Below are 15,019 nucleotides of genomic sequence, written 5' to 3'. Positions count from 1 at the left end.
AATAAGTTACTTCGGCAAAAACACCGACTAACAAGAAAGTTACATGAAAGGATGGAATAATTTGATGAACTTTGCTATCGGTTGAAGCCGAATTGTCAATGGCGATTTTGTGTTTCTATGACACAAAGCCAATGTAATTTGTAGTGGTTACACGTGGCCCCAAACTTCTCCACAACATTGGAACTAGTTTAGAAGATGAAACGGAAGACTTTCGGGCGTTTACAAGTCAATGTGCCCACAATATTCACAGGTACGCACACTAAAAAACACAAAGCTCCCATACATTACCCATAGTTTAAGTATGGTACTTTGAATAAGCTAGAACCCTAGGCCGGGGAATTTCGTTTGCTTCCACGTAGTCATTGACCGGCAGGACGTTCGCTATTTGTACAAGACTGCTGCGTCGCCGTTGGTTTTGCGCGTTCAGCATCCGCCTTTTTTCAGCCGCATCTGAACTGGACCGAAATCTCACTGCACCGCTGTCGTCAGATCCTGAAGCTTCGGAGTGTGTTTCGGGTACGGTTATAGTCACGTGCCGTTCGCCATCGTCTTCATTCATTTTAGGCGTAGCTGGTATTTGGTTGGGATGCTGTATTTCGGGCGGGGAAAGCCGACGGGGCACATACGCCCCCACGTGGCCGTTTTTCACGTCAGTTGGAGTCGTCACCGCGATTCGGGGTTTTGCTGGCGTCGAGGAAAACGCGACGGGCCGCCGTACAGACAGAGTGAAATTTACGGGTGTTACGACCGAAGAACGCCTCATACTCGTGGAGGAAGATCTACGGCTGGGATTTGGAGTTGGGACGAAGAGGTAGAAGGACGAGGCGTCTTTGCTCATCGCTTCTACTTCAGGAATCGATTCTTGTGTCGAAGAACTAAGCGACCGAAATGAATCTTTATTTATTGCTGTAGTCCTCGGATACCGACATATACTTTGGTTTACCGTTGTTTTGTAGGTAGGGTCTAAAGCTAAGATGGTGGCTAGCATTATATAAATGGCAAACAAGAACACTCGGTCGGAGCTTTTATAAGCTATGTTTAAATACTTGCAATGTTGAAACACATGAAAGCAATTTGATAAGGATCGAATACATGAAATAAAATGCACCTGTTGTCATCTGTTTCGTCGTTTTCTTCACATATTTGTATCCCACTTATATCGGTTTTACTTCTCACAAACTTCGGTCTTTCCGCGAGATCCTTTGCCAATAAAGTTAAATCCGGAGCGCTGGAGCTTCGACGCATGTTCGACGCAGTAGAAATCTTAATCAAGAAAAGAGTTTCACTGCGTTGTGTACAATGTGAGAATCCCGACTTTCTTTTTATTCACCTGCAGTGTTTGAGGCTTGTCTTTTTCTTGGGCAGCTTTAATCTTCATGCAAGCCTCTGCAAAGCTTGATGCGCGCCTTCTTCCTGCAGAAAATAAAAGTGGTGTCATTTGAAAAACAATCACAGAGTGGTTAACTGCCCGGTATATACCAAGACTGACAGATTTTAGCCTGAAAATTAACGTTTCTATGATTGTGGTAAAGTTATGCATAAGGTGGAAATCGTCAGGGCCAAATGAAGTAGAATGGGGAACGATTCCCAGAATCACTTAACAAGCATTGGAAAAACAAACAACAACTTTGTTGCCACACACTCAAATATTGGCATGTTTGTGTTGTTTTCTTATTTAATTACAGTCAAAAGTACCCCTTTTACATTATTTTTAGATCAGATAACCTGAAAATAAATCGTTTCGCTGAAACTTACCAAATCGATTGAGCTCTGTCGGTTGCGCGCTTCTGTGGATGACAAATCCTGAGTTGCGATTGTTCATTTGACTCATGTTCATCTGTATTACATTTTATTAATAATTGGATTGATGTGTCGCAAAAGATGAATGTATTTTTAAATGAGTTTGGAGTTTTTAGTTTATTAACACCAAAATTTAGTGTAGTATTTCAATTCAAATATATAACAGCGGGTTGCTTTGTTTGCACCTAACCGTTGACATTCGCACGATTTCTATGTTACGTATAAACTTATATGAGGATCAAGTATGCCAACGAATCTGTGTCCCGATGTACTTGTATTTTCCACGTAAAATAGCATCCACAAACCAATCAGTTACCTCACTGTTGCGCTCACGGGAGTAGAAACTGCCACAATGCCCGCATTGCGCAAGGGAACTGTTCGGCCTTTTTCTGTACATGGAGGACACGTGCCAAGACGCCGTGGGCACGAACTTCAAAGCGTACAGTTTTGGAAAGAAAAAGCACGCCAGCGTGATGAAGGCGCTCATCAGTTCGACGGTGGTGAGAATCTCGACGTGGACTTCGGACGATGTTGTTTGGCTGCATAATGCGCAAGTAGGTGAGTGTGATTCGCAAACATTGTTTGTTTTGTTTTGGAAATTCTGCGCGGTGCTTTTAACTGTTACCCAAAGAATTATATGTTTTATTGAAAGCTATGTGTTCCTTAATACTCTGAAACATGTATTTTTGTGTTGAAAGTACGTAACACCACTGGCAGTGGGCATTAAGCAGTAGTCCTCAATGACTATAGCTACCGCATGCTTGTCAACCGCACAAGCATTGTGCATGTTTCAAGTTAGTAGAAGTGCAAAACAAGTGTTTTGTAAACTGTAAAGTTACGTAAAACGCACAGAGTCTTACTTCGTCCCAACAGTCAAATAAATGGGAATGAATGCCACCCATATAACAAGCGTGGTACAGACTGTGAATGCGATGTATCTTGATTCGTTGAAGTTCGCCGGCAGAGATCTGGTTTTCCATCTAAAATGCACACGTAAAATCCATTATAATAATTATATGAACAGTTGTGAACAGACTGTTAACCAAACGTTCATACACGTTTCTGCAAGTTATTTACGTTACTAAATTTAACACTTGATGTTAGATTTCAGATCCTGCTTGCGTATATACATTGTGTTGCAATTGTTTTTTGAATTACTCGGAATTTAAACAGACGGAAAAGTGCTGTAAAGTCATAGAAAAGTTACTTAAAAATATCATCTGCGTTATTTTGTTGATTTACCCGTAATATAAACAGGGAATAAATATCAGTAGATTAAATGCGAGAGGCACCAGCACGGTAATTTCCTCAATTTCGCACGATAACTCTGCCACGTCTGGTGCAGGTTGATAGGCTGCCACAATTGGTGGGTACATCAGGCAAAGGACTGCCAAGATGATTACCTTGGAATTCAAAACACGATGTTGAAATTAAATCAAAATCATTCTACTTTGCGTTATGTACAACTAAGTCGAACAAGTGTGTTTATTACCTGCATGAATACGATGAAAAATACAGTTAATATTTGTTGATATTTTTTAATCCAGATCGGAGGTTGGGCCGACTTCCTTCCGTTTCTGAAGATCCGATAGATTCGATTTGATTTAACGAGGATTGCAGAGTAAGTAATTGTTACGTCAAGACCAAAAAGAAACCTGCAGTACAGCAGATAACTCGTTATCAACTTCACGTGAAGTTGATTTTGATTTGCATTCGTGCAAATTTTATTTTGAAGAGTTGAAATATAGAATTTCAGCATAGGAATTGAACGCACCAATCTTATAAGTTTAACTATAAATGGAGAGCGCAAATAGCCAGAACCAGAACAAATCTCGTATTGTGACTTACGAGTAACAATTGTCATACCTGATACAAAAGCAGGTTGCTCGTGTAGGTTTGGCGAGTATTATGAAAGTCAAACCGATCTGAATGTAAACTCCAAGCATGATAATCATCATGAGCTCTCTCCCGCTTGCCTTCACCAGTCTGTCGTTCCTATGCTAAACCATATACCAAAATCCACTCGTCAGTGAGTAGTAGTTTATCACATGTGTCGACAATGATTTAAACAGTCGAAAAAGCTTTGTAACGGCAGCTAATGCCATAGTAGTTTCTTAGAATATATGAAATAAGTAATCTTTATCATACCCGTATCATGTAGAAAGATGTAAGAAGCGCCACCCAAAGGACAGTCGTTGCCAAAGTTAACAACACGATCGCCACCGGTTCGTTCCATTTCAAGTAGGCCATTTCCAGCTCTTCGCAGACAGTAAAGTTGTCGTTGGGCCAATAAAAACTCGGGCAATACTACGTAGAAATTGGTAATAGCGATTATAAGTGAGGTCACAAAGTCGGGACGAAGTCGTTTGGCTGTCAGTGAAAACATTAATTCGTAATTAAATCTGGAGATATTCTTAGGTCTTCGTTTCCATTACTCGTAATCGCACTGCGGAAGGTAAACCAATGATATACTTTTCAGTTACGTCAAAAGAATTTTTTAAATGCTAAGTGCTTCACAAACACATGTACAATGCCCCCTTTTGTGATTGTGATCAATGCGACACCAACAAACCTTTGTTAATGTTTGTGATGTATCTGGAAACGCCCATAATGTGTTTTAAATACAATATCTCAATTACATACGTCCGTGAAAATGTTCTTATTCACATTTTTGTCATGTTCGCTTTTTAATATAGTTTATTATATCTATTCTGTGACGTTAAATAGCACTTTCATTTGAGCAAAAATTTGGTAGTATTTGGCAAAACGTTGTTGTGGTCTAGTACGTGTTGTATTGTACTTGTTTCCCAAGAAAAAAATCCAACGCTGATCTTTACAACGGAATCTAAATACCAATGTAGTTATACAAATAATATTAAATTAGCATTGATTTGCTGGAGCATTGGTTTCTAATCTTTTGCCTTGTCGATGCCCCTTTGAAATCACCAACCGGGTTTTGCATCTGATAAGTTCTCTAATTGTGGCAGAATCTAGCCCTCAATCAGGGCTTGTCTTAAACCCAACAACAATGTATCGAGGTGGCAATTAAATTGTTTGAAACAAAATGCTTTTGATTGAAGTCAGCTATAGTTTATCACAGTAGGAAAATGGATTTCGCTTACGTGGACATCGGATAGAGTTGTAAAGTAGCACAACATAATATTTAACCAAACCTATAAACTTTTATCATTCACGCACTTCCTGGTCAAGAATTACTTGGCGAGAGCACGAGGAGGTAATAGTGCCGACACCTGACATAGCTGTTTCGCCTCTTTTGGCCGTTTTTTCTCACCTCGCATCTTGTTTCGTTTGTTATCGAACCTCGAGGGCAAGGTTCGCAGTCCCAGCAACACGAAATTTTCAGCAAAATCTGAATCTACGACAAAATAAACATTGAAAGTCAATTAGCTTAATTTAAGCAACACAGTGTATGCTGTATGCACATTTTCGCAAAAATTATTCCCTTCCTTATGGCCTTGTTGCACATAAATTGCGCAATAAGTTGGAAAAAGCTAATTCAATTGCATGAAATCATACGACCTTGCGGACAAAACACTCGTGGCAAAATGGTTTGTATATGGTTTAAAAAAGCTACCTCTCCTGCGTGACATTCGGCAGAGCAATAAGATCGTGGCGTTGTTTCTTTTCTTCCGGGCCATTGGATTTTACTCTCGTTGAGTTTAAGTCCTTCTTTGTTCGACCAATATCCCACGCTGACGTAATCATATCTATAAAAAATATTTTGATACAAATTTTGAAAGCATAAGAGAGCAGAGAAATATCTTTTAATGCAATGAAATACTCATACTTTTATCTGGATGTAAGAGATAAGTCAGCTTGGTGTTAAATAATGTTACCAAATGTGTCTAACTTGTCAAGGCAAACCACCAAAAAAATACTCAACAATTCTATTGAAAACGTATACGTGTGAACATAAACGTGGTTACATCAAACTCACCCCCCAGCATCGTTTACTTGAAGGTTCTTGATGTCGTACAAGGCTGTGACGTCACCGAGTCTAATGCTGCTGCCAATTGAGGTGCCAGGAAACGAATTGTCCCGGATGTAGTTGACCAACTCCCAAGGGGGAATCACCGGCTTACCGTCGGCGTCATAATGTAAGTCGTTTTTGTTGACGTAATCGTTGATTGCGTAGGCGAACGCGTAGACGGCGTCATTGACGAGTGAAACTGTTGAATCTGGGACGTAGCCGTTGCTAACGTCGATGTGTTCGTACTTGTAGCATGATCGTTCTAGAAATACGTTGTTCGCGCCGTTTTAGCTGCATTGCGAAAATCTTGGAGTTGATTACACGGGTTAGAAAAGCCAACGTTAATATGTTGCAATTAAAAGTGTACTGATCTTCTGGCATAAACGTACTGTATTTTTACGACGTTTCGTCTGTCGTGCGGCGAGACTTCATCAGGCAACGAGTGAATCACACTGACACACGCAGGGGCACGAAAGAAAAAGTAAAAAAGGGGGAACGTTGACAATTTTATGCCAGACGATCAGTACATTTTTAATTGCAATATGCCTGGCAGCAACAGGAATTTTATATTTGTCAATATGTTGATCATTATGAGCAAATGTTTCGAACACTGCTGTGCACTATCTGATTGAGTTGCGACTAAGCATCCAAAAAAGCGGGCAAGCATGTGAAGAGATAAGCAAAACAAACCATAAGACTGAACTATCACCTTATAACAGCTATTCTGAGAGGCCATCTGTTTTTGTTTTTAATATTGTTCATACAAACTTCCTTACAATTATCAACCAAAATAACTTGTTCTTGGTTTCTGCATCTTGTAACTGATGCACTTGTAGGTGATTTATTATAGAAGGGTCGTCATTATTGTTTTTTACCGTCGGTGTCTGGGACGTCGAAGGAACAGTTGAAGTGATTTTGCCAAACCTCCTCCCACCAGGGGTTGTCTGTGTGATTGATCGGCAGACTCTGAAATTAAGATATTGAGGTTGAGCCTTGTACAAATTTGGCTGAACCTGTGTGTTGGGGTAATACTTCATGATTGATTTGTGCATTTTTTTTACTTTAAAGCTACCAATATGTAGTTCTACGCAGGTGCACACATTTGGTTCTAAGTTATGTTTGTTATTGTACTACTACTGCTCCCAGGCATATAACAGTTTAAAATAGACTGATCTTCGGGCATAAAATTAACGTGCTGTGTTCCTCCGACGTTCCGTCTGCCATTCAACAAGACTTCATCGGGGAAACGAAGAGTACAGTACGTTAGTTTTATGCAAGAAAATCAGTCTATTTTAAATTATTTTTGTTATGTTTGACATGATTTTGTCCACACAAAGAATAGAATACCAACTACCATCGAAACAAATTATTTCCCTTTAACTCCAAGTTTAAATACAAGTTTTATTTAACTTCACGTTAAAAAAAACCACACCTGAAAATATTCGTCAAACTTGGGGTCGAACTCTGTGTGTGGCGTAAATGTCACCGCGCCCTGAGCAACGTGCAGCATGGTGGAAATATCGTTCATGCTTACTCCCCAACCCTCGCTGCCAATCCAGATAAACTCTCCGATCACATTTGCCCTTTCCACCGCCTGTTAACAATAAGCCGCATGATGACATGAATGGAAACATAAGGGTTTTGGTATGCGACATTGTATTGGTAAATAAGCATGCATGTGTAAATAAGTAGTTTTTTTATTGTGGTAGCATGCAACGTCGTTTAGTTTCAATCCGAAAACATGAGGAAAATTTGGTTAATATACACTAATGCGGGTATATACAAACTATGGGGACGTATAGTTTACAAATTCTATGTGGGTGGGCATAGTCGCTCGCTCCAAAAGAAAACGATGGCGAAATCATGTGGAGATTGCCAAGGAATGGGAACTGAAAAACCCACACGGAATTTGTACACCGCTATACCCTAGAGTTTGTAATACAGTTTTAGTTTTTTTATGTAGGTATGTACCTGCATTAGTGCAGATTTACTAAATTTTCGAAGATCCTGATGCATTTGCATTGACAAAACTTTGCATGCTATACGTCACCAGTTTTTCCTCATTACCTGAAATAGTTTGTTGGCCGATCTTCCGTCAGTGAAAACGATAACCACACTTGCGTCACTCCTTTCCTTGTACTGCATCAAATCGGCTACTACGGCGTCATAACTCACACTGGTTCCCTCGCTAGACACCTGTTACCGAAACTATATTAAGTATACAAGCCTGTAATTCCAGCCCCTCATAACCGTATTCAGGATTGCCGTTACGTGTAGTTCTTTACAAGTTTACAAGGCCGGACGTGCCAATTTTGTCGTACGTTTTCGGAATTTGGAAAAATGGAAATGGAAAAAAGTGTCTACGCACATAATAGCCAGAAAATTAACGTAATATTACTCAGATGCGACGCCCTAAACTCTAAAGAAAGATCATCAACCATACCAAGCAAAAATAGGTCCTCGTCGAGAAAAATTGTTCCAAAATTTGGGCTTTAAAAATATGTCAACGTGACTGACATAACTCTGTCCGGTATTGTTCGGTGGCGAATATGATAACACTAGACTATCATACCGCGTGAACTCCAGATTTGTTTTTGTTCAAAGGGCATGAAATTCCTATCCCTCATTGCGTAAAGTAGTTTTATGGCTCAACACCGCAATCAAGCTATTAAACGTATGCCATAAAGTCCGACACGCCAAGGATCCCGGAACCGTCTTCAAACATGGAATGCAAACAAATGTGTTCACTTACTTGCGCCACGGAGGCCAAACACATTTCGTCCATGTTTAGCTGTATGTAGTCCAATGCGTCTTTGCCGTATCTGACAAAACACAAAGCGAAAGTTATATTCTTGTCAAACCCAGGCATATACGTTGTGTCAACACCAAAGTACGTCGTTCAGTGTATTTTTAAGGCAACTGACTCCATATCTTTTATGATTTTGAACGGTGCTCAAAAGCAATTCTCATGTTTATTGTGCATTCGCGTGGTAGTTTCTGGCGCCAAAATACAAACGATTTGATTTAATGCTAGGGAATGATTGCAAGCTTTTGATACATATTTATTGTGAATTGAGTTGTCGAATTTTGACCGAAGCATCACCGTGCAGTCCTCGCGTTCTAGTAACTCAGCACATACAAGCCTCGGGAACTACAAAGCCTGTTGGTAATTGCAGTAACTAACTGTATTCGGTCAGGAATGACGCATGGCGTTTTAACGAGTTAAGCCGAGTTTACTTAGCCTCCAGGTCGACGGTTGTGCGTTGAAGTCGTTTCAAGGTTTCGAACTTTGTCTTTTTACCGAGGAAACACTGTTTGGGGGGTTTAGTGTTTTACCAAAAGCTGCAATAATTTGCGGTGTATATGGGACTGCTTGGATGTCTGTGGAGGTTTTGTTTCTGTCATTTATATCGTATGTCGAATTGTTGAAACTGTTTGAATTGCTTTTAGGCTGCAACCTATCAAAACTAGTACTTTTCTTTCCATGCGAATCAACGTCAAACGTCTGTGTCTTTACCAGGGCAAGGTCAACGTACTGGTCCAAAAAATCCTGTAAACGTAATTCCAGGGCTATTTCTATGCTTTACAATGTTGTGTTTGGCAGTTTCTTAACGACGTCGTGGCAATCCACACTCTTAACACTGGCAGATGGTTTAAATGTTTGCCCTTGTCCGATTTTATGGTGGGATTTTCGTCTTTGAACCGAATCCCACGTACAAAGTGATTGTGAAGATCGGTTTCGGAGAGAATAATAGAATCCTTCTTGACCTCCCCCCTGTACCGATATTTTCACGTACACTTTAATTCCTACGTTTGCAAATAGATTAAATATCCACTGTTAAATGTAGCTTTGCCATCAAAAGCGACTTCACCATGATTAAAGTTATTAAAAACTTTGGCTGTGACCATAGAAAATAAATCCCCAAGTCGCTTGACTGCTGGTAAGCCCCAAAGACAACGGTGAAGCCAGAAATTTTCAATAAGGAAATGTTTACGATACAATACACACTGTGACTCGGCAATTTTGGGCTCTAGGTGTGGAGATCGGCATGAGCCAGATGTGCGAAGAATGAAAATAAACATAAAAAAAACCTCATAACCAAGCTACGTCCAAATATCCATTGTACCGAATCTATTTAAATACAGAACCTGACGGTGCCATTTAGGCGAAATTGATATTTTTCTAAAATTTCGACATAAAAGAAAGTACTGTCGCTGATCGTCAATCACTCTTTGTAAGCAATTTTGCGGAAAACGTCATTCAGATGACAGGAAACTGCCTGTTTGTTAGGTGGTACCGACGGATCCGCCCTATCTTGTCAGGTATCTAAAATATCTCACAAAGAGTGGTTGACGATCAGCGTCGGTACGATCTTTTTTCAAAACTTCACAGAAATACAAATTTCGCCTCGACCTCGACGAAAAAGCACAGAAACTGACGTTGCCGCCAAGGCGAAATTAGTATTTCTGTAAAATTTTGAAAAAAGATCGCACTGACGCTGATCGTCAACTACTCTTTGTGAGTTATTTTGCAATTTTGTACAAAACACTCTATCTATAACAAACATTGGTTAATGTGATATTGTTACCTGTCGTCAGTGTGAACCACAGAGAAATACGTCCAACCAAAATACTCCAGCAAGTCCAGCATCGCAGAAACCTACGAATAGGATCGGTATACGTGTTGGTAATGCTCAAATTTCTCATTTTGAGGAATTAAAACCAAAACATGTAAGCTCTTTCAAAATCTCTAAAAAAGCTAGCTGATATTGCTTGTAAATTTTGCTTGTCTAATCCAAGGTTTTCTTGGTCACGCTTTTTTGCATGGAGAATGAACAGACTGGCCAGTGCTGAAAACATTGACATTTACCTAAGTCAGGTCAGCTCTATGTAACTGTAGAGACAGACCAAGGTTTTGCTGAAATGTTTTAACTGAAAGAAACATGTCAATGTTGTCAACACTACGGACCAGCCTGTTTGTTCTCAGAATTGCAAGTAAATCCGTTGTTGGTGTTCGTTTTTAAACTCGTTTGCCAAAAACACGTTTGGTATGGCCATCATGCCCCCCCCCTCCGCAACATGGGTAAGTGATTCCAACCTGTTGGTCGTCTGCTGGCACTGTTGCGAACAGAGTTGGAAACACCGTTCGATCCGTAAGCTCTACAGAAGTCGCGAAGTAACTTATTATTGGGGTCAGGGCGAGATTGCATGCGTGGGCCGCCAACAGAGTGTTGGAACTTGATTCCGGGCCCACAATTCCAGTCACGAGTAAGGGACATTCCCTGGAAAAGTGAAAACTATTATTCAACTACAAATTTTTTTCGTTGTTTAAATTTCGTTTCACCAATAAATATGCATTTACACATTTACGTCAGAGGTTTCCAAATGGAACCTCGCGGCCCACTGGAGAAAAGAGGCAGTGATAAATAAACTTAATATGTTTGTTCTCAAAAAGTTAAATAGTATGCTTTCTCATAACATTCTGATGGGAAAGATTGCGTCATACGTTAAGAAAGTTGGAAACCACCTGTTTACGAAATAGTTTGGTGCTTCAAATAGAGTTTAAGATCATATTTCAACAATAGAATTGGTCAAGTCTTGTGTGGTTCGGCGCTACACAACAAAAATACAAACTTTGCTTGAAATGGAGCTTTCAAAACGTCGCAACAAAAAACATAAAAAAGGGTTTTGTATTTGGTTTTGTCTTGTTGCAACAAAGGGATAATGGCCAGTAGAACTATCGCGTTTTTGCAAACGTGGTTTTTACAATTGGTAACTTCAGTCAAGGCTATTGACCCACATCAAGATTGGGATTCGTGGCCAGGATAACTCGGGTTCGAATCCCTGTGCGGCAAAAAATACTTACGGAAAACAAATGGGATAATGCGAACAGTTTGCACAGTGCGGTAGAACGTTGAAAGTGTGCGCCATTGCTGCTGACGCTGAGTTGCAAGTGTCAAACAACCGGAATCCGAGGGTAAAATTCTGCGCGAAGTGTTGCAATCATTAAACGTAATATTTGAGAAAAAAGTGTTTAGGTAACTGTCGATGCCGTTTTACTGCTAACGGCATTATTGGATTCTTGCTGAAAATTGAAAATAGGCGTTGAACACCAGGTAACACAGTGAATTACTGACCTGTTAGTTCTTCTGGTGAAAAAACAACAAATATATCTTTGTTGGAGGTGGTTTGTTTTTATTCTCTGTAAAGGCCTATAGTCGTTCGTCCACGTGAAACGTCAGAAAAATACAATATTCAATACGGGAGTAGATTTGTTGTTTTTTCGCCGAATAAGCGAACAGATCAGTAATTCAATTAAGTCCTCACCGAAACGTGAATAAGCATGGCAGTGCTGGCCAAGATGTTTTCTAAGTCATTATTTAAACAAGAGATTTTTAACTTTTCTGAAGCAATTCTATGCCCAAGAAATTTATCCTTGTAAAAGGTGAATACTAGGACTAATCTAGGTTATTGTACAATCTTCCAAAACATAATATATATATTTACCCCTTTGGTAAATGAAATCTCCGCTAACTATATTAGCTTTCCGTACTCTACCTGCAAAAAGTTGGGCCACTTGTTGACCTCTTTAACGGCGTAAGCCATCGCCTCCAGTCTCTGTATAGAACCCATGTCCTCCAGCATGTTGCACCCCACACCCAAATGTACAGGAAACAGACCGGCCAAGGTTATATCTCCTTCCATAGAATATTCCTCATGAAATCGACTAAAATCTCCGTCGCAAGCTGGGCCGGAACGAAGCACTTCCCTGCAGGCGGTTGATGCCTCGTTTTCAGTCTTCGATGTTTTTACTTCTTTGACCTTTTGATGACCTTTCATTTTCACCCGTTCACGTGACTGTCCTTCGTTGGCGTGTAGGTAGAACTTGTTTTGGGCCCAGGAACTCCAGGGTTTGTCCGCCGTATCCAACTCCCGTAACTTGTGCCGACTTCTCGTAGCCGAGCAAGTTCCGCTAGCCCCAAGCAAGGCGACCAACGCTATCACCAGCAGTTTCATCGCGCGCACATCGCGATCTCTATTGTTTAGAACTGGGGGATCGATTCAAACCGGGGTCCGAGCTGAGACGCTGGAAAACAAAACGTTTTTTGCCTTCTATTGATCTTGCACTTTTCGTTTGTTTGAGCAGCTATCAATAGCCGATGGATCTTGTTATGTGAAATATTTGCGCCCTGGCTACTGTTGGTAGTATATGTGTTCGACTTATTCATCTCTTGGTACAAATGGCTGTTATATTTGTTGTCGCATATAAGGCGCGGGCAATAACATTTGTTTTGAGGGTTACTGGGTAGTCGAGCACATACAATAATTGCGAAGATCGCCGTATATCAACTATAAGGTATATTGTATCAACCGTTCTGTAACTTTAAGCGCGCTACAATCAATTCATAATATCACAGAACGTCCTGAGTCGTCTATTTAACGTTTTTTTTCAGGATTATTTATAATATTTTCTGCTAATCTGTTACTGAGTCTCCGTTAGCCATAAAGACAACAGGCGATTCGAAGAAAATAAACTTTCATTTATCACAGAACTATCTTTCTCCACACAATGTTCTGTCGCTGATCTGCAGCAAAACATCCCCAGGTTAACCCAAAAAGCCCTCACTTCACTCTCACCCAACCCCACATTGTGCGTCATCACACAGCAGGCCATGAGGCAGCTCCTAAACATGATTTGTTGTCCCGAGTCGTAAAGCCCTCTGACCGCGTTTGCGCTCGACCGCAAGCCTTATGACCCACATCGTAAAATCTATTTGCTTTTTTGACGCCCATCGCAATCTCTGGCGTCAAACGGGCCCTGCGCCTGGCAACCTGGCGGTAACGGTCGTGGCGGCGTCGAAAATAATTACTTTTCAGCGGCGCCATTTATGGCCCAGTTGTTTTTGCGCCTATATATATGTAATGCTGTGAATATAGATTAGTTATGGCAGTGTTGGGTACCCCTAAGTCGCCTTTTATCAACACATGCCTTTAAAATAGTCTCTTTTACACAGAGAAAGGCTTTCCAGAAACATGTTTAATTTCACATCCAACACACACACACGTACTGACCTGCTCCGTAACTGGATGAGGTCTAATACCTGCGTCATCATTATTTTCGAGTTTTATGGCCGTATACAAAAAAGCCTCCGGAAAGCGTAGTTTGGACAACGGCAGTTTGCCCAGCAATAAAACCAGTTTGTCGTTTGAGCAATCATTTAATGGCAAACATTCAGTGTGGGTTTGCTTGTCGTGGTTCTGTTGTGTTGTAGGAACGTGCCAAAGACACCTGGGACGAACGATTTAACTTTTGTTTATCAGACTATTAAAAGCATTTTAACTGCTGGGTTAACGGACAACCGATACAAATAATGTTGAAAAGTTGGTTAAGCTCACCGATATACATGGCGTATGCAATGGAAATCTTTTTTTGATCATTCGGCAATTATATTTGATGAGTATAAACGTCAAAGGAAATGGTGGATCATTAAAATATAGCTAGAAGACATTTTTTTCCATGTGGAACCAGTAAACATCCTTTTTGTATCTTGATATTCCGTAAAAACAAAACATGACGCCAGAACACATAACCGGATCCTATTACTGGGTGTACTATAAGCATTGGTCAGGAGAGCTTGTCTATTACAAAATTGAACCCATGCCGTAAATTAAAGACCACACGGGCAATATTTGTACACGCAAGGGGCAAGAGAGCCGGTGGCGGAATTTATTGTGTGGTTGGCAACGTTAAGGTTCTCGACTCACAGACTAGGCATGCAGTAAAACGGGTAGGGCTTCGTGACCAGGATACCATGGGTTCAAGCCCCCGATGTGGTAAAAAAATTAGAAGTATTTTTATGTATTTTGAGCGATAATAGACTGATTTTTATGTGCATCAGTAGGTGTAATGTTTCCTGTTTTGTTACAAGTTTAGTTTTACGAAATCGAAAAACAACTTTTAAATTGCTGTGAAATGATTTACCACCAAATTATCTTCCAGGTGGAACACAAATGACCTCATATCGTGTTAATAGATGTGCACGCGCAAACACATTGCGTGGTCCCATTCTCTTGGTCAAGTATGTTTCGAAGTGAAAGCCGCGAGCGGTTTAGTTGTTACGTCACTTTGCGCACGAATTAAAGCTCGCATTGTTGCGTAGCACTTACCGCGACACGTCACACTTTCGAAAAACAACAGGAGTCGTGTGATTGCAACTGTAATCGCCC

The 15,019-nt window shown here is 40.5% G+C and overlaps 1 protein-coding gene across 1 annotated transcript; it reads right to left on the bottom strand.

Moving 5' to 3' along the window:
- Nucleotides 1-295: 295 nt before the first annotated feature.
- Nucleotides 296-12,808, bottom strand: LOC145894792 (metabotropic glutamate receptor 3-like). The gene is made up of 21 exons (XM_082983438.1): nt 12,350-12,808; nt 11,658-11,776; nt 10,890-11,073; nt 10,381-10,451; nt 8,544-8,613; nt 7,859-7,987; nt 7,224-7,385; nt 6,667-6,757; nt 5,759-6,053; nt 5,396-5,528; nt 5,093-5,176; nt 3,949-4,107; nt 3,667-3,800; nt 3,293-3,455; nt 3,043-3,203; nt 2,661-2,780; nt 2,117-2,339; nt 1,756-1,837; nt 1,331-1,413; nt 1,109-1,263; nt 296-875 (listed from the first exon to the last, which is right to left on the bottom strand). The coding sequence occupies exons 1-21, from the start codon at nt 12,806-12,808 to the stop codon at nt 296-298; spliced, it is 3,657 nt and encodes a 1,218-aa protein (XP_082839564.1).
- Between the last annotated feature and the right edge of the window lie 2,211 nt (nt 12,809-15,019).

Source organism: Ascidia mentula, chromosome 3 (genome assembly GCF_947561715.1).
Source record: "Ascidia mentula chromosome 3, kaAscMent1.1, whole genome shotgun sequence".
NCBI classification, from domain to species: Eukaryota; Metazoa; Chordata; class Ascidiacea; order Phlebobranchia; family Ascidiidae; genus Ascidia; species Ascidia mentula.
This window is presented reverse-complemented; position numbering and strand designations above follow the sequence as displayed.

Excerpts from the sequence above, each read along its gene's own strand:
- LOC145894792 (XM_082983438.1), bottom strand. The coding sequence starts at position 12,808 with ATGAAACTGCTGGTGATAGCGTTGGTCGCCTTGCTTGGGGCTAGCGGA. Across the intron at positions 5,529-5,758 it reads CAAGTAAACGATGCTGGGGG|ATATGATTACGTCAGCGTGG; the intron begins GTGAGTTTGATG and ends TATTTTTTATAG. Across the intron at positions 2,340-2,660 it reads TATTTGACTGTTGGGACGAA|CCAAACAACATCGTCCGAAG; the intron begins GTAAGACTCTGT and ends CGCATTATGCAG.